The 22,796-nt window shown below is 47.2% G+C and overlaps 3 protein-coding genes across 4 annotated transcripts; 2 read left to right on the top strand and 1 right to left on the bottom strand.

The window, feature by feature from the left end:
* The first annotated feature begins 308 nt into the window (after positions 1 to 308).
* C22H1orf174 (chromosome 22 C1orf174 homolog) lies at positions 309 to 3,398 on the top strand. Its single transcript, XM_048326497.1, has 3 exons — positions 309 to 494; positions 1,067 to 1,552; positions 2,335 to 3,398. Exons 1-3 carry the CDS (start codon positions 324 to 326, stop codon positions 2,452 to 2,454), a joined length of 777 nt encoding a protein of 258 aa, XP_048182454.1. The 5' UTR covers positions 309 to 323; the 3' UTR covers positions 2,455 to 3,398.
* Positions 3,399 to 4,193: 795 nt separating this feature from the next.
* On the bottom strand, positions 4,194 to 8,163 carry DFFB (DNA fragmentation factor subunit beta). 2 transcript variants are annotated; one of them, XM_048326495.1, is made up of 7 exons: positions 8,013 to 8,163; positions 7,589 to 7,715; positions 7,321 to 7,509; positions 6,553 to 6,632; positions 6,221 to 6,394; positions 5,778 to 5,878; positions 4,194 to 5,324 (listed from the first exon to the last, which is right to left on the bottom strand). In XM_048326495.1, the coding sequence occupies exons 1-7, from the start codon at positions 8,124 to 8,126 to the stop codon at positions 5,108 to 5,110; spliced, it is 1,002 nt and encodes a 333-aa protein (XP_048182452.1). In that variant the 5' UTR covers positions 8,127 to 8,163; the 3' UTR covers positions 4,194 to 5,107. The 2 variants fall into 2 exon arrangements, with proteins under 2 accessions (XP_048182452.1, XP_048182453.1); XM_048326496.1 differs by lacking the exon at positions 8,013 to 8,163 and adding an exon at positions 7,913 to 8,006.
* Positions 8,164 to 8,205: 42 nt separating this feature from the next.
* On the top strand, positions 8,206 to 22,590 carry CEP104 (centrosomal protein 104). The gene is made up of 22 exons (XM_048326477.1): positions 8,206 to 8,284; positions 8,925 to 9,088; positions 9,610 to 9,783; positions 10,068 to 10,206; positions 10,830 to 10,895; positions 11,257 to 11,333; positions 11,477 to 11,645; positions 11,927 to 12,085; positions 12,684 to 12,911; positions 13,125 to 13,328; positions 13,825 to 13,992; positions 14,575 to 14,748; positions 15,100 to 15,276; positions 15,686 to 15,892; positions 16,357 to 16,473; positions 16,872 to 16,908; positions 16,987 to 17,068; positions 17,677 to 17,785; positions 18,059 to 18,197; positions 18,909 to 18,976; positions 19,212 to 19,302; positions 20,454 to 22,590. The coding sequence occupies exons 2-22, from the start codon at positions 8,976 to 8,978 to the stop codon at positions 20,585 to 20,587; spliced, it is 2,832 nt and encodes a 943-aa protein (XP_048182434.1). The 5' UTR covers positions 8,206 to 8,284; positions 8,925 to 8,975; the 3' UTR covers positions 20,588 to 22,590.
* The last annotated feature ends 206 nt before the right edge of the window (positions 22,591 to 22,796 follow it).

Genomic DNA, 22,796 nt, shown 5'->3' with positions numbered 1-22,796 from the left:
TGTGAGGGGCTGTTGTGTGTGAGGGGGCTGCTGTGTGTGAGGGGGCTGCTGTGTGTGAGGGGCTGCTGTGTGTGAGGGGCTGCTGTGTGTGAGGGGGCTGCTGTGTGTGAGGGGGCTGCTGTGTGTGAGGGGCTGCTGTGTGTGAGGGGGCTGTTGTAAGGACCGTGGGCTCCCCGACCTCACCGGGCGGGATGAGGCTGCCCTTGGCCCGGAGCCCTTATCCCGGTGCCCTTATCCCGGTGCCCGGTGCCGGCGGTCGCCCCAGGGCTCCTGAGCCGAGTGGCTCCACAAGATGGCGAGCGCGGGCCCGCGCGCGGCCCAAGATGGCGGCCGGTGGCGCGGCGCGGGGCCGGAGGCCCTCAGACACCCGCGGCCCCGCTCGCCCGGCCCGGCCACGGCCACGGCCACGGCAGCGGGCCCGGCGCTCCGCGAAGGCGGCCCCGGCAGCCGACCCTGCACAGCCCGCGGGGGAAGCAGCCGACACGGCGAGCCCGGTACGAGGAACGGGGCCGGGTGGACTGGTGTGGGAGGGAAAGGCCGCGGGGCAGGGCGGTCAGCGCGTGGGGGAATCGCAGGTAATTATTACCAGCTACAGTCTGAGCATCACGATGTGGGAATTATCAGGAGAATTTGAGTAAATTTATCGCCGTTCCCCCTTCTCTCACGACGTTGTTTGTGCCAGTGCAGAAATATGAGCAGACTTAGCCACTCGCCCTGCCGGGTGATGACAGTCAGGCGTGGCACAGTAATTCCTATTAGCATCATCCTTAAGAAAATAAGAACATGGTGATTGACCTCGCACGGTGCTAGTTTATTCTCTGAGAAGTGTTTTCCGCTCGCCGGTGATGGACTGTACATTGTGGTTTATGTAAGCTGTCTGTTCCTCTTCTCGTCTCTTCACATGCATTTTCTACTAATTACTTTTCTTAGAAGGTTCAGATCAGGATGCCACTCGTGTGATGGAGCGCCTCTGTTCCACAGCCAGCTTTGCAACTAAAGAGATACTGTGATTTTATTCTTGTTTATTTCAAGTGAGCTTTAGGATCTTGTCTATTTTTTTTAACAGTGTTCATCGCATGAAGCTGTTGAAGGACAGCACGCAAAGAGGATGAAATGTGAAGAAAGCAGTCTAAAATCAGAGCTAGAAGGACTCACATATGAAAGCGGAAACCTTGCTGCACTGGGGGAAACACCTAAAACATTTGATGGGGATGTAGGTTCAGAAGATCCAGGAGACAGCAGTATTATCCAACAGGAAAAAGATGAAAGCATTCCAGAGACTGATGAAGGGAAGCAGGAAAAGGAGCATGGTGTTTCTCTGGAGCCACACTCAGTAAAATCCAGCGGTACTCCATTAAAAATGGGGGGGTTTCTGCACCACCATCACGTGTTCAGCGAAGAGGAGAGCAGCTGTGGCAGCTTTGACGGGGCCACCTCGGAGGATGCGGATCGCCCGCGGAGGACGATGCTCCTGGAGCACAGCAGCGGCCTCTCGGATGAGGACAGCAACCAGCCCATGCCAGTGCACCGGTTCTTTGGAGATGTTGAGCTGGTGAGATGATGAGTCTGTTCCTGCTTCAGACTCAGCCCTGGTCTGCTTAAAACTTGCCTCAAAACTCTTGGCGAATTTGTGTTGTTGGATACCTGGAGTCATACCCCTGTATCCCAGATAGAATTGTCTCCATCAGAGATGAAACTACTTGCCTAGCCAAATTAATTTCAGATGTAAAATCTTTCTTATTTAGATTTTTTTAGTCCAATTCTGTAAGATAGGTATTTTTACTGATAATGACATTATGGAGACACAGCATTGTTGGCAAAATAGTTTCTTGCAAGTCTTTGGTTCTTAACAGAATCATCGAATGGCTTGAGTTGGAAGGGATCTTAAAGATCACGCAGTTCCAGCCCTGCTGCATTGGGATTGTTTGGAATGGAAACTGGTTTCTGTCTACCGCAGCTTTTGAACTGATCCAAGGGCCAGAGCTTTAGATTTGAATGCCTTTAACAAGCATAACCTGGGGGGAAGTGATGCCACCCTCTTTTAGGTATTTCCTGTGGTATTTAGGGAGCAGTGAGGATTTGTTTAGGGAGCCCTTCACCCTCTGCAAATCCTCTCACACCTGTGGAAGGAATGCCAGCCTTGAGACTGCCCATGGATCTGGTTTGGGCAGACTCCCCTCAAAGTCCCACAGCTTCAGCTTTGGGTTTGTGCCACTGCTTGCAAGCTGAGGGTTGGTTCCTGTGTCAGCTGAGGGAAGATGGGAACTGGTGAAGGCAGGAGTTCTGCCATTTGCCACCACAGATTTCCTTACTGATTTGATCTTTTCCCTCCAGGATCTCCCAGCAGTTGTGCTCCCAAGCATGACCAGGAGCAGGCGAGAAGCCAGGAAGCTCCATTTCATCGCAAAGGAAGATGATGATGATGATGAGGAGGAGGAGGAGGATGTTGTCTAAGAGCAAACTGTAAACAAATTAAATGCTTCTTCTTTTTCTTTGTGACCACATGGCAATGGCTGTGTCAGTAACATGAGGTGTCTGTTTCCCTTTCCTCAGGGAGAGAACTGGGACAGTTTGTTTTGCTGGAATTGGCAGATACAGTATTCCAGTGGTTATCTGGGGCAAAGACCGAATTTTCAGTGATTTGGAAATAAAATATAATTTAGCACTTTACCACTGATATTTAGGAAAAAAACCCAGGGAAAATAGAAGTTCTTATAGCCTTTTTGTAAATTTGAGCCTCGTATCTTGAGGAAATATTTGTTTTCACTCCTTTTTTTTCAAAACAGTCTAGAAAAGGATGCTGGAACGAGGTTCTTTTTCTTTTAATTCTGTGATGTCCATGGCATCCAGGTAACAAAGGAGCAAATTGACTCCCTGGTACAAAGAAGGTCAAGGGTCTCCCTTGTGTGGGTTGTTTACACCTAACTGAGGACCAGTTAAACCTCTAAAATGCAGTTCTGCTGGCAAAATGAAATGCAGCATGTCAGAGTGGGTTCAGTGTGCTCATCTCTGGGAGTTCAGCACGTTTTCATTGCACAGCAGCTCCCCAAACACCCACACCCTGGTGCTGCCTCCTCCCTCCACATGCTGCTCTAAGCGTTGTCCTTCATCGATTTTCAACTGATTTCCAGCAGGGATTTTGGAAACAAATGCTTTGGTGGTGATAAACAAGCAATATTGGATTTGATGGACAGAGGAAGATTGCTAAGGCTGTGGGGCAGCCCCCTCTGCATGTTTAAAAAACAAAGGAGCAACCTCAGCTGATTCCAGGAACTCTTAATTCACCCAGTGTTTGTGGGAATATTTCTTTGAAACTGTGATTATGCAATAAGCTTCCAGATATTTATTGTTATAGCTCCTTCTATGTTTCTAAAAATAAAGAGAAAATGCTATCAGCAGATGGTTTAAATAAATATTAATTTCTACAGCTAGAGCCTGTTAAACATTCAAAAGTTGTAAGGCAAACAAATTGCATATGCATGGCATGGTAATGCATTCCCATTTCCACTCCAGCTGATGCATTGTTTCTGTCAAAGATATTTCTTGGCTCTTTTTCACTCTAATTCTGTAACACGGAAAAATCCAGATTTTTAAATCGCATATTCATGGTTCCAGCCCAGCTCGGTGTTGCAGCAGCTCCTCCCAGCATTCCTTCAGTGCTGTGTTTACTGCTGGCTCTTTCTAGCAAACACAGTTTCACAGACATTCATTTCACTGTGCAAAATGCATTTTCAGTTTGGGGCACACATGCCACATGGGTGACACTGGGTTTGTCACCAGAACCCTGCCGGTGCTGCCCTCCCCAGTGTCCAACAGTGCAGGAAGGGAAGCTGGAAGGATCAACTGCGTGCAGTGGAATGGGAAATCCTGTGTTTAAAATGCATCTCCTCACTTTTCAGATCACAGTGTTTGGAAAGAGACTGAGTTTGTTTAAAGTAAATCAATACTCTCTACAGCAAAGCTTCCAAGATCCAGTAATTCAGAGCTCAGGCAGAAACACCATTTCCACACAATTCCACGTGGACTAACTGATCCGGGACTAACAATATGGGGGAAAACAGAGCTTTTCCTATTATTTACAGAGCAGGAAGTAGCTGATGCTGGTGCTCCATTCATAAACACGTTTCCCTTCATGCTCTATCACACCTGATTAATCTCTAGTGCACCTCCACGTACTCACACACACACAGATGTGGGGGCATTTTTTTATTTAAAAAGTTCACATGATTTACACTGACAATCCCAAAAGTTCAGTTGCTGTCAGCTGGTATTAAAAAAAAAAAAAAAATTCAAGTAAAAAATGGAACCATTTGTGATTTTGTTGCCTGAGGTAGGAAATGTTTTACCAAAGCAGTATTTTCCAAGGCAGTGAGTAAATGTTACTGTAAACATGATCATTATAGCTGTCCTTGCTGCTGGTGCTTCAAGCAAACTCAAGCTGAAGAGGCAGAAAGTGTTAGAAAGGAGAGGGAAATCAGCAGGGAAGATGGCAAATAAAGGTGGGGAAAGCAAAAATGTGGGGATATGCCATGGCCTTGCTCTTCTTTCTGGGAGAGGCATGTTTGAAACAATGGCAAAGGGGCGGTCGGGGATGAGGGCAGGAGTTTGGCACAGGTGAGGTGGCAGCTCTGCTGCTGAATCACCTTTGGCATTCCTGAAATACACTGGTTGCTACCTGCAAAAGGCACAGAGTAAAACATGATTCTAAATCCTTCTTTGTTTGGCTTAATCTTCAAAGGAATAAGAATCTATGAGCCCCTGCAGATTAGTTTGTAAGAAATGTTTCATCCAAGTTTCATTTCTGTGTGCTGTGAGTTTTGGGCCAACACTGGCCAGAGATGACAGGGTAGAATCAGTGTCAGCCTCTGGCTCATTTTGTGCCTTTATCACACTTGATTTGAGCTGAGGGAAGCTTGTAAGGAGTGGGAAGGCAGGAGAGGAGAATTAAACAGGATATTGGAGTGTGCTTTGGGAGGTTCTGGTTGGGTTACCCAGCCAGTCTCGTGCCAGGGACTCTCAAATAGTTCTTATTTAAGAAATTGGAGCTATTTAAAACCAACAGGCTGACATGATTGAAAAAAGCAGCAGGTCCCTTCCAGAGACAGCACTACGAAATCTCATGGGTTTGCTTCCTCTTTCTGTAAATTCTGGTTTTGTCACAGCTGAGGTTATGATTGGTTTTCTTATGACAAGCAATATGTACGAGTTTTAAATTATCCAGGGTAAACAGCAGCTGATAGAAGTATTCCCAGTTCACTTCTCTCCCGTCTCGTGTTTTGACAGCTTCTGCCAGTTCTGGGACAACAGCACGTTTCTTCTCAATTCTTGGGGACACAAAAGAGAAGACAAAATTGCCATCAAGAGTTTTTTTCAGAATAATCAAACCTCCATCTTCCTTTCAGAGCCAGGCAAAACTGGAATTTGTTCTCCATAACTAGCTGTATGATTTTTTCCCCCAAGGAAATCAGTTTAGCAGATCTTGTTTGCTTCACACCTGCATTTGAAATGGGTCAGAGGGGGTTTTGCCAGAGAGGAGAATTCACACGGCTAGTGCAGTGAGAAGGGGTTCCATACAAAGCAAAGCTGCACAGAAGCAAAGCAGCTAATGAGAGGCAGCATCTCATCTGTCTTCAGGGTTTTGTTCTCAGATCAGCTGCAGCATCCTAGCACCTTTTCTCACAACACATTCACAGCAGAGCTGACTGCACAGGACTAAGGCTTCTGATGCAGCTGAAGGGCACAAGGCAGGTAAGTCTGGATTAACGCTTTGTACATACATGTGGTCGAGATTCCAGGTGCTGAAGAGGATCCTGCTTTCCCTGTTGCTGTAGGGGTTGATGGAATGCTTACACGGGCAGTCGTCTTTGTCGAAAGGGCCCTGTGAAAGGTGTCACACTCATCCTGCCATGTGCTAGTGATCCTGCACCCCACATCCCCCCCAGCCTGACCCGCACCCAGGAAGCCCCTTCCTTCCCCTGATGCCAAAGGGGGAATGGGTTCAAACATAAAAAGGGGAAGCTTAGGTATATGGAAGAAATTCCTCCCTGTGAGGGTGGTGAGGTTGCCCAGAGAAGCTGTGGCTGCCCCTGGATCCCTGGAAATGTCCAGGGCCAGGTTGGACAGGGCTTGGAACAACTCTGGCAGGGAGTGGAATGAGATGATCTTTAAGGTCCCTTCCAACCCAAACCATTCCGTGACTCTTCAGGAAGGCTGCAGGTACCTGACAGGAGAACCACCCCTCTGCCGTGCACAGGCGCGCTGCCTCCTCCTCCTCCCTTCTGTCGAAGTAGCACCCATTGTACTTCACAGATTTCAGTTTATCTGCCATCAGGTCGATTATCCCTCTGTAGGCATCTCGTGCTGCAGGATGAACGTTTGAAATAAAACCACTAACCTAGAGGGGGGAAACCCAGCAATCACTCCTCCATTCCTGTGGCAGCCTGAGGCTCTTTTCTACAATCACAATGTTACACTGTAAAAGTACTTTATACTCCTGTGGCCACAGAATTACTGTTACAGCTTGTTATAAGTTACTTCAACAGAAACTTTTACCTCTCTCATGTAGCCCCGCATTCTGCTCTCACAGCTATGCCGCAGGTAGCTGGATTTGTTCTTGAACCGAGACTCCAGCCCTGGAGGGAACAAGACTGTTTTGTACCTCAGCACAGCTCCTGCCCAGCTGGGAGTTCATCCTGGCTTTTCACTAACACAGGATGCACAGGGTTTTTTTTATTTCCCTTTTTTATTTTACTAGTTCAGGACTACCCTGCTCTCAGCACTTAAAAGAATGCTGTAGAGCATCTGCTGAGAGAGCCGTAGCTGGTATTGTTAAATGTTTCTTGTTACTGCGTCTATGTGGAACACCAAGAGATTGTGAAAGGAAAACAGAATTGTTGGGGAAGAACTGCAGTAGTGGCTTGGGAATGGGAAGGGGGACTTGCAGAGTGTAAAGAGAAGATAAACCAAGATTAGCTGGCTGAGATGTGCAAGTTATCAATATACTATTAGTAAATCATTAAAACATCATAAATGCACGCTTATATTAATGGGGGAAAATGTATTTCAGAGATATCTTTGATAAAGCAATAGGGAACACCATCTCTTAAAAACGTTGTCTGATAGAAAATACGCATATACTTTAAAGAAACCTAAAGACACAGGATGGAAGGGATAACTAAACCCCAGACCAAGTACCCAATCTCACCAGCCAGAAGAGTTCCCAGACTTTGCCTTAAGAGCAGCAAAATTTACAGAAGCGACTTCTCAGGGCAGGGCAAGACCTGGGAGTCCCTTAGCAGCCTCCTACGGCAACAAACCCACCTTCAAACCATTTCTTGTCGTCTTCCTTGTCCTCGGCCAGGATGTTTTCGCTCAGGTTGTGGATGAGATCCGCCAGCAGCTTCTGCCTGTGGGGAGCCCGCTCGTCCGTCAGCAGCCTCCGCGCAGCCTCCACCACAGCGTCCTGCTGGCTGCAGAACGCGGCCAGGAGCCGCTCGATGTCGCTGGCACCTGGGGCAGGTGAGGCGGCACCGGCTGAGCCCCCGGCGCCGGCGCTGCCCCCGCGCCCCCCGCCCGGCCCCGCACTCACAGCCCCGCCAGCTCTCCCCGGGGCCCAGCAGCACCAGCTCCGTCTGCGGCGGCAGCGCTCGGAAGTAGCTCTCGGTCAGCTCCGTCCCGTCCTCGTAGAGGCAGAGGCGGCTGCCTGGCAAGGGAAGCTGCCCCGCGGGCGGGTGAGACCCCGGCTCCGGCCAGCCCCGCACCGCACTGCGAGCGGCTCCAGCCCCGGCCCGGAGCTGCGGCACCCGGTAATCCCAGTCCCGCATCGGCAGACCCGCTCCGCATCTGTAGCAGCATCCCAGCCTGGTACCGTCCCGTCCCTGTAGCACCCAGCAGCTCCCCGCCTGTCCCGCACCATCCACAGCCGGCAGTGCCCGCTCCGCCCCGCACGGTCCCGTCTCACGCCTGTAGCACCCGGCGGCACCCAGCCCGGCAGTGCCCGCTCCGCCCCGCACCTGCAGCAGCCGGCAGCCCTTCCTCAGCAACCCGCGCAGGCTCCCGGCCGCCACCCCGAACTTCTGCGGGCCGCCGCACCCGCGCAGGCGGAAGGGCCGCAGCGGCTCCGCCATGGCCGGGCCGGGGCCGGGGCCGGGGCCGGGGCCGGGGCCGGGGCCGGGGCCGGGGCCGGGGCCGCCCCGCGCAGGCGCCCCGGGGCGGGCGGGGCGGTCGCGCCTGCGCGGCGGGGCCGCGTTGCCATGAGAGCGGCGATGGGGCCGCGTTGAGGCAGGTGGGGCCCGGCCCGGCGCTTCCCCCCCGCGCTCCGCTCTCCCTCCGCCCCGGGGACCTCCCGAGGTCCCTCCAGGCCCCCGCGTGCTTTGTCCGCCGCCCGTCCTGGCCGTCCCCCCGGAGCGGTGCGGCCGTGACCCCTCCGGGCCTGCGCCTCCTGCGGGGCCGATGGGGGAGGGAGGGACGGGGCCGGTGTTGGTGCCGTAACACCGGCACGGCCCGGGCTGGGCAGCGGCGGTCCCGGTGCTTGTCTTGTGTCCCTAGCAGTAGCCGCGGTGGGTGCGTGGCGTTCCCAAAGAGACTAAACTGACCTTGTGCTTTGCTTTTTGTTCCTCTGGCTCCAACACACAGACCATGGTGCAGGTACAGGTTTGGTGCAGGTTGCTCCTGTGTGCATTTGGAGTTCTTAGTTTCAAGCTCCATCTTGGATTAGCAGGTTTAGTGTAATGTCAGACTGCTCTGCAAGTGAGCTATATCCTCGTTTTGCTCAGCACTAATAAAACCGGCACCGTAAAAACATTTATGGTGCCAATGTTAATTAAAGGGAATATATATTTGTACTCATCATCTACTGACTTGACAGACCACAGGATGCAATTCTTTGACTGTAGTGTCTCAGTGGGTTTTTATCATCCTTCCAGGGATGAGTTTAAGCTTGAAGGCCGTGGCTCTGACCAGCTCAGCTCCCCAGGATGCCACACAAGATTGGTTTCACCGTGGTCAGTTCGTCGGGACACGAGGACGGGTTCAGTGCTCGGGAGCTGATGGTTCATGCACCAACAGTGAACGGGTGGCGGTCGCCCAGGTACTGTGAGGAGATGGTCTTGGAGCACTGAAGTTCTGAAGCATCAAGTTTAAAATGAGCGGCAGATGTACTGTGCGTGGTCAGAGCAGTTTGCAGCATCCCAGACTAAACTGATAAAACAAAAAAGTTACTTTAATCCCATGGAATCGTCATCCTGGGGGAAGAAAGCACCTTGGTTAACACCTAAAGGCACTGCATTGTATTTAAATGAAGTCCTGGATAATGAAAATGGGAACTATTTGTGTTCTTGGCAGTCTTGGAGTTTGCAACTGCTTTGGCTTAGTATGAAAAATGTGTTTGTCTCAGCACATCCTCTAAACATGTGCGGGGCACCTGAACGTATGCACACAGTAAAGGGAAGGGAAAAATGTTTCCACTCTACTCTTGGGATTCTTCTTACAACAGTTATGATGTTGGCTTACAATTAATAACTTGAAAGTTCCATAATTAAATATTGCTCAAGTTGGAAGTGAAGTCTTCTTTAAAAGGATGATTGAATTCTGAAACCGTGTCTCTTTCAGGCTCTGTCAGTACCCCCAGGAAATCATCCTGCAGTTGGTGGAGAGGTGTCGGATCCGGAAGCTGCAGCTGCTCGCTCACCAGTACATGATTGCAAGCAAAATTGAGTTCTACATCAGTGAGAGTCTGCCCGAATACTTTGCTCCCTATCAGTCAGAGAGGTTTCAGAGACTCGGGTGAGTCAGAAAGTTCTGAATGAGTTTATTGTCTTGATAAGAAAAGCTTCAGGGGAAAATAGTACTCACTGTGGGTTGTGTGTGATGTGGACACGCTGTGTGAGCAGCAGAGAGATCCTGGGCTTGTGTAGCTCTGTGACAAAGCTGGAGATGCAGGTGAATTGTCTTGCCAGGAAAACAGCACACGTTGATTCACTTATGAGGGAGTTTTAAACCTGAGGAGCAGAAATCCTCCTGTGTGTTTGGATGTATCCTCTGCTCACGTGTTACGTTTTCCTTCCCAGTTATGTCCCTCTCTCAGACAATGAGAAGACTGATTTCAGAGCTCGAGAGTTGAAATCTGTGTACATGGATGCAGTTGGCCAGTACCTGAAGCTGATTTTCCATAAAAATTATGCCAATAAATACAACTTGTACGGGCAGGTGAGTTGAAAATCCTTACCTGGTAACCTAGGTGACACTTCCCTAGTAAAGAGCAGGCACAGAAGTCTGCTCCCTTGATTTGTAGAAGCAAAAAATGTTGGTAGAAAGCTCCTGTATTTATTTTAGTTTGTTTTAAAGCACAAAACACAAATAACAGGTTAGAATTGAGTTGGGATCAGCTGGATGCACCTCATCCAGAACAAACGAGTCAAGGGCACATTCTGTCACTCTTGCTTGTGCTGAGGTTTAGCCCACACAGCAGGGTGTGTGTTGAGGACAAGGAACTCCCTTTGAGAACAGCTTTGGGGTCACAAAGCCACTCTTGAGTGTTTTGGACCTGTTGTGGCATTAAGTGAAGGTGTTGCACAGCCACTGTGGTACAGACACACAAACACCTGCCTCAGTTCTGCAGGGACTCATTTCAGTTCCATCCCAGACCAGGAAAGGGAACAGCACAACGGGGTTGTAGATTTGGTGATACATTTTCAGTGGAACAGGAGGCACATTTAACACTCAGTGCTCCTCTCTGCTTCCACACCACCCTGATGACCACAGGCCCTGGTTTTTGTTCCAAGAAGAGAGGAATGAGCTCACATGTTTCCATTTTCTGTGAATCTCTGCAGGTTGCCCTGGTAGCTGTGAACATCATTGGGGATCCAGCAGACTTTGACAATGACAGCATGAGCAGCGTAAGTGCAAAGCATCCCTGTCCTTTTACTGATGCTCCATCTCTTCAAGAACAGGTTCCTGGAGTGAGGGGATGAACCTTTCTTCTGCCAGTTCTGTGCTGTAGCAGAGCTGTGTTGCATTAATTTATTTTTAATGTTCTCTTGAAGCAAGAAATTTGACCCTAATATGGGAATGCAAAAATTAAAACACAATTGGTTGGGACATTTTCATTTTCAGCCTCTCCTTGCTTCAATGTGCCCCCAAACAAAAGTGCTCTACGTTGCAGAGCTGATGTTGGTTGTGGAAAGTCAGAATTCTGTCTTGAACACACACCTGATACTGGTGAATGTGCATTAAGATTTTTTTTCCACCCTTCCAAAGCCTTCCAGAGAGAAGCTGATAGATCACTACTTGGGAATTAAATCAGATGACCCTGCCTTAGATGGAACTTACCTTGGGTAAGGATGTTCTTTGCATATACCCTGGCAAAACCTCTGCTTGGTGTGAAGTAGTTGTTGGTCTCTGTGTTTTGTTAATTCCCTGCTAATGAAAAGAGAAGCCTGGCTTATTGTAAATTATTTTATTCACTTTATGCCTTCAGGAAACGTGACTCCATTTCACCTCTGGACGATTTGGCCTTTGACATGTACCAGGACCCAGAGGTGGCTCAGATAATCCGGAGGCTGGATGAGAAGAAGCGGGAAGCTGTGCGTCACGAGTGCTACGACCACGCCAAGAAGCTCAAACAGGCCATTGCAGACTTGCAGAAGGTGGTGTTGAAAGATCTTTGGCTCCTAAGTGGAGCAGTGCTCCAGTGGCCTATCGGGGCCTTGCTGTTTGTGTGGAATCGTAATGATTTTCGATATATTTCCCAAAAGAATAGTTTTAAAGTCAGATAGCTTGATTGAGTCATTTGGCTGGAGGCAATGAGGCAAGTAGCGTAAGGCGATTCCAAGAAATGCTCAGTAAGGTGATTCCAAGAAATGCTCAGTAAAATGATTCCAAGAAATGTGCGGGAATATGATTCCAAGGTGATTTGTACCAATCCTAGGTGGGGGAGCGACTCGGCCGGTACGAGGTGGAGAAGCGTTACGCGGTAGAGAAGGAGGATTATGACCTTGCCAAGAAGAAGAAGGAGCAGATGGACGAGTACAGGCTGAAGGTGTACCAGCAGCTGGAGCTGCACGACCTCCTGGATGCACAGCTGCTGGTGGGTGCTGTTAGTCCACACTCAGGAGGGTGTTCTAAATAGAAATGGCACAGCAACCCAGCTTAATTCACAAGTTAATAGAAATTTTGAGATTTGCTCAAGATTTTCAGCTTTCTGTTTGGATTGGGGATTTCCCCAACTTAAGACTCTCAATGTGGTGTTTCATGAACATGCTTAGTCTCCATAAATCACATTAAACTGTTGAGGTCTCAAGAAAATGGCATTAGGATCCTGAAATTTTTGCATAATTTCACATGATGCACATGAATAAGGTACTTTCTCCTATTTTGGAGGGGTAGAGGAGGCTTAGGCTGGTATCAAGGCTAACCATACAGAATCCATGTGATTTTGTACATACATACAATTATGTAATGTTCTCAGAACAGGAAGTTTTATAATCTCTCCACACATGCACCCACACAGAATTGTTTTTTGACTGTTTCATAAAGCTGCATCCAGTGGGAATGATGACACACCTGTGAGCCAGGTTTAATATTTACTTGAAACCCCCGGAATCCTGTTGGCAGAGTTGTAGCTGTACTGACTGATTTTAGCACATTTTTAGCCTTGCTGTAAAAAATCTCCTTCCTTTTTTCAGATCCGAAAACCACCTGAGTTGCCTCTGGGGTCTGTGAGTGGCACTGAGAGCCCCCTGAGCTCCCCTCCTGAGCCTGCAGACCCACCCCAAGGAAAGCCCCAGAGGGCAGAGTCTGTGCTGGAAGAGCAGTTGGTGGATCCCACTTCCGAGTCTGTTGTTCCCTACCAGTCCCTTCTTTCTCCTCAGACGCAGCCCACAACCTCCAAGGAAACATTTTCCAAGGAAAATGTGAGTAGTGTTCCCTCTGTTACTGCAGAAATCTGTCAGAGCAAACAATCTGATGTCCAACCTTCCAAACAACGGGGTTATTCTCGTGGTTAACTGGGGAGTGATGCTGCTTTGATGTGAGAAAAATTGCACTGAGGTGAATCCAGTTAGTGATAAAACCACTTCACATCTGAGTCATTTCCAGAACAACCAATTTTTTATCTTTTCTGCTAGGTTGAATTTTTACCTTACGATGAGAGGCCTCTCCCAACCATCTGCAAGCAGGTGGATGAAGCTGTTGCCTACCTTGAGCCAGAGGTGACTGAAGAGGATGTGGGTGATGCTCCAAGGACTGGCAATGCTGGGGAACCCAAACCACTCACAGAGAAGGCACTGAGGGAAGCCAGCCCCGTTGTGGAGGTTTTTGGAGAGACTTTGGTAAGAACCAGTAGAACAAATCCATGGTTATTGTGCTCTGTGTTGAGTTGAGTGGATTTTTATGTGTTCAGAGCTGCTATTTAGAAATCTGCACTTAAAATTAGGCCTTGGCTTTATGGATGCCTGCTTTCAGTATTTCTACAGATCTGTAGCTTTGGTGATTGATTACTTGCTGTGCTGACAAACAGGCAGGATCCAGCAGGCTGCTTTAGGATATTGGTCCAGAATACCCATAACTTGCCACTGTCTTTTGCAGAGAGAGAGAAACCCTCACTGTGTGTGGAAGGGCTCCATGAGCCTGACCTGTTAATCCCATTTCTGTGATCACATTCCAAAATGTGTGCTTTTAATAAAGCCAGATTCCTGTGGGGAACACCTGGGGATTTCATGCTTCAGTTGATATGTTCTTTGTGAGTCTGGTTCTCTGTATAAATGTTAAATATGTGTTGAAATATCTGCAGGGACCTTTTAAGAGACAAACCTGTTCTGTGCCCAGGTTTCAGGAGCGTATTCCAGAACTTGGTCGTGTCGAGAGGACGCGTTACTGGCTGTGTACAAGAAGCTGATGGAAGTGTCAGTGGACACTCCAAAGGAGGATTTAAGGAACATGCTGAGAGCTGCTGTTTTCCTTGTGGAAAGGGCCATCAAAGACACCGTGTCTTCAGTAAGTTGGGATAGGTTTGATGCTCCAGTGAAGAACTGGCAGCCAAAATTGCAGAACCATGGGGTTGAGATACTTGGAACAAATTGTTTATAAATCTGCTGTTAAGTCCAAACCCAAAACCCCTCAAAACTCTAAAACAACTGGGCAATATCTGGCATTGAGCAGATGGAGAACACTACCCTGGGCTGAGCCATGAGCTTGACAAACATCTGCTGATGCAGTAAATGTGCAGTGAGGTTGGGCCTTTTTGTTTGTTAAAGTTGAAATACAGCAATGAAGTAACTTTTAGTTACTTCACTTGAGAGCTCAAGGGACTGCACTTAGCTGAGGGACACTTGGGCATCAAATAAACCTTAAATAAGAAGAAAAGAAGAAAATCGAGTTGTTACTCTTTATAAAACAATTTCTGAAGCCTTTCATCTAAGTCCTAGCAACAGGTTTTCTGGAAGAGAGTTGTCTGAAGTAGCTTCCATTAAGGGTGTTACTCTAATTCCAGATTAAGAATAGATTTTACTGTATTGTCTGAAAACAGGGGGCTCTGTGTTACTTTTGCTCAGTGTTTCCTTTTTCTTTCTAACTTAGGTTTTTCAGGCTTCCCTGAGACTTCTAAAAATGATCATTACCCAATATATACCAAAACACAAACTAGGGAAGCTAGAAACTTCTCATTGTGTGGAAAAAACCCTGCCACATTTGCTTTCTAGAACAGGAGACTCCTCATCCCGTCTTCGTCTTCTGGCTTCAACCTTCATCCAGGTGGGTGTTTCCCTTCAAATTTGGGAGCTCACAGGTGGGAAACACCTGATCAGAGTGGGCTGTGAGACCAGGGTTGGCTGCTGTGAAGTGTTACAGCTTACCACAGAACCTTATCACAGAATCTTATCAGAGAATAGCTGGGGTTGGAAGGGCCCTCTGGAGATCATCCAGTCCAACCCCCTGCCAAATCAGGGTCACCTGGAGCAGTCTGGGGCTACCTGCTGCTGCTGCAGGTGTGACTCGTGTTCTTTGTTGCAAGTGACTTACAGAGATGAGAAAACTCTCCTTTGCAGAGACAGGTAATTGTCCTCATGCAGTGTCTGCCTGCTCACTGCCTCTGTGTGTTCCTAGGAAATGGCACTGTGCCCTGAAGTGAAACCTCTCCAGATTATTCCAGTCCACCTGGTTAAAACATTTAAACCAAACTCCCCAACACACCTGGCAATGAGCCACGTGGAATTGGTGGAATCTCTCTTGAGAGCCATGGGGACTGAAAACTCCGGGTTTACCGTCAACAACGTCATGAAGGTAAGAGGTTGAGGTTACAGCACGTGGAGGATTTTCTGGTGGTTTTCTGGGGGCTTGCCTGGCTGGTTTGGAGTGCTTGAGAATTTCTGAAGAGGAGTATTCCCCTGATCAACAGTGCTGGTAATTTTAGACCAGGTTGGGCAGGGCTTGGAACAACCTGGTCTAGTAGGAGGTGTCCCTGCCCATGGTATGGGGTGGAATGAGATGAGCTTTAAGGTCCCTTTCAACCCAAACCACTCTAGGATTCCATGAATCAAGATATGGGGAAAAAAGAATCAATAGGTTAAAGAGTATTTGCAAAACCTGTCTTGTAGGAAGATTTCTCCTGCTGCAGGAGAGTCTTGGACTAATAAACGAATCCTTAAAAATGCGAGAGAAGAGAGACATAATTGTTTACAATTATTTTCAGTTTGCCACGGGGGCTCTGGAGCACAGGGCCCACGAGGTGCGTGAGGTGGTGCTGCGGATCATCTTTGCCATGTACAGGGAGCACAGGGCAGCCGTGCTGGAACATCTCCCTCCGGACGATGCCGGCGCCCGCAAGACCGTGCGCTACAAAACACTCTTCGATGGGTTCGCCAAAATCGACGGGAAATCTTCTGAAACTGAAATGAGGGTATGCAATGAGAGGGCAGAACGTACAGGGCCACTTCAGACACGGCAGTTGGCTGAGTAGTATCCTGATTTCGTGGCAGGTTGGATGCTGCACAGGTAGCAGAGTGTCTTCAGGTGTGTGGTTAATGTTCCTTAGTGTAGCAGGCTCAGTGTGTTCCCTATACTCACTGCTGGGAATAAAGCCAACAAGGAATACAGAGATGGACAAGCAGTTGGGAAAATGCACAAATGCTATTTTCTGCTGTCAGCCATTGGGAACAGTAAGCCCAAAGGCTGTGCTGTGTGTTCCTTTCAGGTGGTGCAGAGGAATTTGGGAGAAGGGAGGTGTGGCTGTATCACACTCAACCAAGCAGGAGATTTCCTGTCCTCTATCAGCCATGAGCACTGTGCTGATGTGTTTTGCAGTATCTTGTGTATGAGGGATGGTTCCAAAGCTTTTGGAACTGACAGAGTATTTCCTGCCAGGCGCAGAGGAAAGCAGCAACAGAAGCAGAGAAACAGACAAAGGAGGAAATTAAAGTTCTAAAAGGCCACCCAGCAGCTCTAAAGTTAGAGTTACTAGAAGAGGTTGAAGCTGAAGAGGTGAGCATGTTTTGGTTTAAAGTTATTTTAATCCTTTGCTCCTCGGGTATCATGGACTTAGACAATGAGCATTGGAGTTGGCTCATTAAAAAGAGAGAAACTCCAGACATACCCTGGGTGACTTTTCTCCTCAGCAGTCCAGTTTAAAATCTGGGGTGTTGTTTTTCCTAACATAGTGTAAAATCTGGATTCTTTATTATAATATAACAATATAATAATACCTTTATAATATAAAATAGTACCTTAATACAAGATGTTTGCCCTAGAACCAGAAGCACAAACATTGTAGTGCATTGGCTCTGCTTCTAAGTTTAAAATTCCAGACAGAAATCAGAATATAGTGTGTTCCTTTTCTCCCTGGAAGGCAAATTTCTGAGTTAAATTTCTTTGTTCAATAGGAGAAAGAATCTGATTTTCGGAAGACAGAGATTCGAGGTAGGTAGTTTCAAATAAGAGTTAAGAAACATAGATGAATTAAGACGTGATTTTGGTTTAATAGTTCTCTCCTTACAGGTTACCAGCTATATGGAAGCCCCCAGGCTACAGCAGCAAATATTCAGGAGGAACTTTCCTCTGTTGCAAATTACCTGGATAAGTAAGTGAGATGAGCCTCTAATCACCTTAAGCACTTGGTGTCATCTGTGAGCCCCTAACAGTAATAACGTTTTTCCAGTAGATCAAAGCTAATACCTTCTGCAGTGAAACAATAAAGACTAAAATCTCCTCTAACACATTTGGAATTATCGCCAGGCAATCCTAGCTGCTTTTTTTTTTTTTTTTTAAGTTCTTGGACAGTGTGACTTTGTACTTTTTTTTTTTTTCCTGAGTGTTTGCTTGTGGGATAAGAAATAGCCAGAGTTTAATGTTCAGCTGCCAGTGTGAAATAAGGGGAAAATGTGGTGTGGCTTTGCTGGGTGTTGTAGGGGGAGGGTGGAGAGGAAGCCCTTGGGAATTCTGGATCCAGGAAAGCCAGTTTTGGTGGGCAGCTGTCAGAACTTTTGTGGAGTTTTCTACAGGAAAAAATGCTCTGTAGTTGTATTTACCATAAATTACTCCCAGTACCTGCCCCATCCTCAGGTCAGCACTACACAGGGAAAAGAACATCTTCAAGATATTGGCTGTTTTTCAGAATAGCTTGGAACAGAAGGAACAGGGCTCATCCATTTCTCTCTGGTGTCACTGATGTTTGTATTTTTTTCCCAGCTTGTGTATTTTTTGTGGTGAAAGGAACAAGTCCTTCACAGAGGAAGGGTTGGATCTGCATTACTGGAAGCACTGCCCCATGTTAACCCGGTGTGAGCACTGCAAACAGGTCAGACTGAGCTTCCCACAGCTACTAAAGACATTGACTGCTGTTATTCTGGTTTAGAGGCACTGTCAGATATTTAACGCTCAGGCAGGTGAATTCTGAACACACCTGTGTGATTTGGGTAGCGCTTTTGGAAAAGAGCAGCATTAGAAAATGAATTAATAAATGGACTGAAATGGAATTTTCCCTTTGTCCTTTTGGAAGGTGAGGCTAAAGTGATTTTTTTAAAATCCCATCCCTATTTGCTCAGCACAAACCTTCGTGGCTGTGTTGCAGATGCTGGAGATCGCCAGCCTGACGGAGCACCTGCTGACTGACTGTGACAAAAGGGACAGCTTTGGGAAGTGCCCACGCTGCAGAGAGGCTGTGCCCAGGGATGAGCTGCCCAGACACACAAAGAGCAGGATTTGCAATCGTGAGTAGCTCCAAACAGGAAGGTGGAACATCAGAGGTTCAGACTTTCAAACACCAGGGATCTTTGGCAAGTCAGGCTGCTTGTGTTTCAGCCTTAGGGATCTAAGTAAATCCTCAGGAGGGAGAAGATTTGGGATAAATGCCTGAGTTTTACAGTGCTTGGCCTCTGTGAATGTGTGTGGGGAGGGTGAGTGAAAGGACTGGAAAATCTCTACCATATCCCTGTGGATTGAGCACTATCCCAGCACAGAAAGGACATGGACCTGTTGGAGTGAGTTCAGAGAGGGCACCAAGCTGATCAAAGGGATGGGTCACCTCTGCTATGGGGAAAGGCTGAGAGAATTGGGATTGTTTAGCCTGGAGAAGAAAAGGCTTTGAAGTGACCTAATTGTGGCCTTCCAGTGCCTGAGGGGGCTACAAGAAAGGTGGAGAGAGACTATGTACAAGGGCCAAGAGTGGCAGCACAAGGGAGAGCTGGATGATCTTTAGGATCCCTTCCAATCCAGGCAATTCTGGATTCTGTGGTTCCTTTTGATCTTGTTTTGATGAAGATGATTAAACATGGAGCTTCTTTGGGAGCAGTTAATGATAATGGGGCAGGAGCTGGGTTAGTCATGGGGTAGTTTTATGCTATTTGCTGTGCAAATTCTCTTCTTGTGTCTGAAATTAGCCTCTCTTTGCAATTCTTACATTATTTTTCAAACAATTTCAGCTGCCAAACCAGAAAACGTGGCTAACCGTTGCCCTCTGTGCCATGAGAACTTTCCCCCTGGAGAGGAGGTGAGGCCACCCTTCACTCTGATGTTGTTATGGGTTGTTTTCATGTGACATACCTTTCAAGATACATTAAAATAATGGATATATTAATTTCTATTCCATATCAAGGATCTCACACTTTGAAAAAGCAGATTAAAGTGCTGTTGCCATAAAGCCTGTACACAATTATCATTTTCCCCATGTGACATTGGCTAATTTTGCTGGAGTTGTACTATCCCTTCTTTGTAATTGACTTCAGGCCTGGAGATCTCACCTGATGGACAGAGGTGGCTGTAAAATGAACCAGCGGAGGACATCCCCCATGAACAAAACCATTCTGGTGCAGCCTGGTAAGACATTAGTTAGTGATAATAACGTTTGCTTAATAAGGAAAGTGTTTCATCCCCAAGAGCTGGGTCTGTGCAACTCATGGTTTGCATTTGTGTGAGCTAAGTGATAGTTCTTGTGCTGGAGCAGTGTGCTTGGGGAGCAAATTCCCAAAATCATGCAATAACAATCATGTTAAAAGGAGGACACAAGCTCAGCTGGTGGGGAAAACTGGCAGATTGGATAAATTGATCAGTTCAGGGTTTTTTTCTGCGGAACAGGATGACCATGAATAGAACAATCAGCTGAACAGTGTTCTGGAAAGCTCCTGAACGCTGACACAGGGAACCAGAGCCTGATTTAGCTTTTAGTGGCCAATCAAAGGCTTCTAATCTGATCCTAATTACAGGGTGAACTGAACAGTGAGTGCTGTGCACTGCTTTTCCTTTCCAGTCCAGACCCAGGAACTTGACAGATTTATCATTGTGCAGCTTTTTTACTGTCAGAGAGACTTTGATGCTGATGTCAGGTGGTGTTTTTTTTAACAGTTCTCTTTATGAAGCACGTGGAAAATCCTTTTATTTCCAGAGCACAGAAGTTAAACAAACTGCCTGCAGCACCAGAACTTTCAGCCAGTTACATCCAAACCTTTCCTCCTTCAGACTCTGGAGATTTTTAGTCAGCTGCATGTTCAGAGTTCACCTGCTCTATCCGAGCTGTGCTTGCTCATATCTGCATGTCAGTACTCCAGGTTCCTGGAAGGAGCTCTGGAATTGCCCATTCCAGCTGACCTTAATGAATCATAGGGATTAAACTCAGCACCTCCCAGTCTTAAACTGGATCCACAGTTCAGTCTGTCCTCAGCTTTGCTGTTTGTCCTGGCTGATGAGATGCCAGGCAGTTGTTAGTTTGTTGCTGCTTAGAATTTGGAAACAGAAGCAAATCCTGCCTGCATAAACTGATTCCAGAGCTATTTCCTAGAGGTAGGAAAAGGAGCCCTGACCATGGAGTCTGACCTCTGCTGGTGTGGAACATGCTGAGGCACAATGCCTGTCAGCTTCTGGCTGCTTCAGTCATTCAGACTTAACAGATCTTGGGAATCAAAACAGTGGATTAAGTTCACTGCTGGGACTAGATGTGCTTGCAATAATGATCTCTATTTTTCTCTTCACAGCCAAAGTAGGTGGCTACTGTTTGAGGAAACCAGGTCCTTCAGGAGCAAAGTTTCAACCTCCTTCAGTAGGAAACAGGATCCGAGCCCGAGGGGGCCCAAATAAAAGCAGTGGCAAAACATACTCAAAGCGATGACAAGACAAGTATTTCTTCCTTTGTCTTAATAACTGGGCACGTGGCTGTTCAGAGCTATTTAAGAATTGTGGGCAACTTGTATCATCTTTTCTGTGGGCTGTTTTTAGCCTTGATCAGTGCCCAGTGTGATCCCCACGGCCATCCCTTGGCGTTGCTGTCACTGCAGCACTGGGCTTTGCTCCTAAGAATGCTCCTGTTAGAAATACCAAATATTCTGGGCCACAAACATTATTCTGACAGATAACTCTGCTCTCCTTTCCAATCTCATGTCTGTAATTTAATGGGTTCAAGCACATTAATTACATCAGGGGAGTGAAGTCTCTTCCCTGGGTCCCCCGAGGTGCTCGAGGAACAGGAGCCAGGCGTGGGGGAAGCCTGACCTTACATGTATGTCAGATTTAGGGTTCTAAAGACAGCAGAGCTGTACCCAAAGCACTGCTTAATCCCAGGAATTAGCACCAAATGGAAAATCCAGAGGGCTGGTTGGATGTTCTCCTGTGTTGTGCTGCTGTGTAGGAGGTGACAGGACATTGTGGCCTCTCTCACTGTGCACCAAGTGCCTTATGAACCCACTTGGCAGGAGGGTTAAACTAAACCCTCCAAGTCTGTGTCCCCAAGAAATGGCCCCTTACAGAAATGAAAAAATAAACTTGGTTGAGCCCTGAAGAGTTGAATTAGTAAATTTAGACCTTTTTGCCTGCTTTAGTGCACTTTCAGCTCAAATACTGAGCTTTTCTAGTTAGATCTTGATTAACGCAACCAGCCACAGACTGCAGCATGTGTCTTTAACAGCTTCAGAGAGACAAAGTCTATTAAGACCCAAGGCATGAAGCTTTGTACCAAAGCAGCAATTCTCACATCTCTACCTGTAACATTCCAGCTGTTGCTTTCCAGGATGGAATTGGTACCATGGGCATGGGAATGAGTGATCATAATAATATAAGGGGAAATTTGGGGGTTTTTGCTCCCATGGAGTGAATGTGTGGTGGTGTTCAATATATAAACAGCTGATTTTGTAATACAGTTTTTCTAGTTTGCCTGCAGCCCACTTAGCAGCTTCTGGATTTTCCAGGTAGATCAGTATGCTTGGATTTCAAAAAATCTTCGCATAAATTGTTTCTCTAACTCTTCCAAATACATATCTCAATAATTACACACACATTAGGAACATACATACAATCATATCTATATTAACAAATACACAGGTATTTTTATTTTCCCTTTAGTAACACAGGTTCCTATTTGAGAGCCTAGTATTCTGTATGCTGAGTAAATAATAAATATCTAGAAATAATCATTGATCTTGCTCAGAGGTGTAAGGATGAAAACTACTCTGTGGTACGATAAGGAAGTAACTTAGCAGTGATAAAATGGCAACTTTTTAGAATGTGAAAGGACCCTTTTGGAACACAGTAGGACCACCAGTGTCATCTTTAAAAGTGGATTTCCTGGGGCTGTCCCTTAATAAACAACCTGGGTTTGCCACAGTGGCAAAATAAGCACTGGGGTGAAAAACACTGTGAGGTTTAATGCTGTGCCATGAGGTCTTGAGCAAAATGTTCCAGAGGAAAACCATTGCACGGGTGCAGGTCTGAGCAAGGGAAAGAAGGTCTGCAAAGTGTTGGACTGGAAACTGGATTTGGCAAGAACAGGACTGCAGTGGGAATGCAAGGAAGGAGCGTGGTCCTGAGCTCAGGGCTGGTTTCTGTGTCATCTCTGTCCGAGTGAACTGTGCCTGAGTGTCAGTTGAGGTGTTTCCATCTGTGTCACTTCAGATTATTCCAGAACAGCCCATGTCCCTGTGTGCAGGAGCTGATCTCATCCCAAAAGACCTCTTGGTGTTCCACTACCCCAAGAAAGCAATTTATAGTGATTGCGTGTTCCAAAGTGCTGGATGAACAGAGCAAGTATTGAAATCTGGGAGATTTTCTCAAGAAAAGGAGTCACTTGTGTTAAATGTCAGTTATTTTTATTGCACGTATTTAATAAATTACTTTAGCCAATCTGGAGGGTACCTCTGCATTTTCCAGCTGCTACAATGGAAATCGGTGCAGGGGGGAATGAGGGCATGGCTCCTGCAGCACCTGGGGGTACATGTGTGTACTGGACCTGGACCTGTGTGAGGTGTACCTGTACGTGTGTGAGCTGTACCTGGACCTGTGTGAGCTGTACCTGGACCTGTGTGAGGTGTACCTGTAAGTGTGTGTGC

The sequence above is a fragment of the Corvus hawaiiensis genome, chromosome 22 (assembly GCF_020740725.1).
Source record: "Corvus hawaiiensis isolate bCorHaw1 chromosome 22, bCorHaw1.pri.cur, whole genome shotgun sequence".
NCBI lineage: Eukaryota > Metazoa > Chordata > Aves > Passeriformes > Corvidae > Corvus > Corvus hawaiiensis.
The sequence above is the reverse complement of the archived record's forward strand: the minus strand, read 5'-3'. Positions and strand labels throughout refer to the sequence as shown.

Bases quoted from the DNA above. Each gene is read 5' to 3' on its own strand.
- C22H1orf174 (XM_048326497.1), top strand. From the start codon at position 324: ATGGCGGCCGGTGGCGCGGCGCGGGGCCGGAGGCCCTCAGACACCCGC. The intron at 495-1,066 runs GTACGAGGAACG...TTTTTTTAACAG, and splicing joins CAGCCGACACGGCGAGCCCG to TGTTCATCGCATGAAGCTGT. The intron at 1,553-2,334 runs GTGAGATGATGA...TTTTCCCTCCAG, and splicing joins TCTTTGGAGATGTTGAGCTG to GATCTCCCAGCAGTTGTGCT.
- DFFB (XM_048326495.1), bottom strand. From the start codon at position 8,126: ATGGCGGAGCCGCTGCGGCCCTTCCGCCTGCGCGGGTGCGGCGGCCCG. The intron at 7,510-7,588 runs GTGAGTGCGGGG...CACCTGCCCCAG, and splicing joins CGGGGAGAGCTGGCGGGGCT to GTGCCAGCGACATCGAGCGG. The intron at 6,395-6,552 runs GTAAAAGTTTCT...TCCCCCCTCTAG, and splicing joins TGCGGGGCTACATGAGAGAG to GTTAGTGGTTTTATTTCAAA.
- CEP104 (XM_048326477.1), top strand. From the start codon at position 8,976: ATGCCACACAAGATTGGTTTCACCGTGGTCAGTTCGTCGGGACACGAG. The intron at 16,474-16,871 runs GTGAGCATGTTT...TTTGTTCAATAG, and splicing joins AAGAGGTTGAAGCTGAAGAG to GAGAAAGAATCTGATTTTCG. The intron at 19,303-20,453 runs GTAAGACATTAG...TTCTCTTCACAG, and splicing joins AACCATTCTGGTGCAGCCTG to CCAAAGTAGGTGGCTACTGT.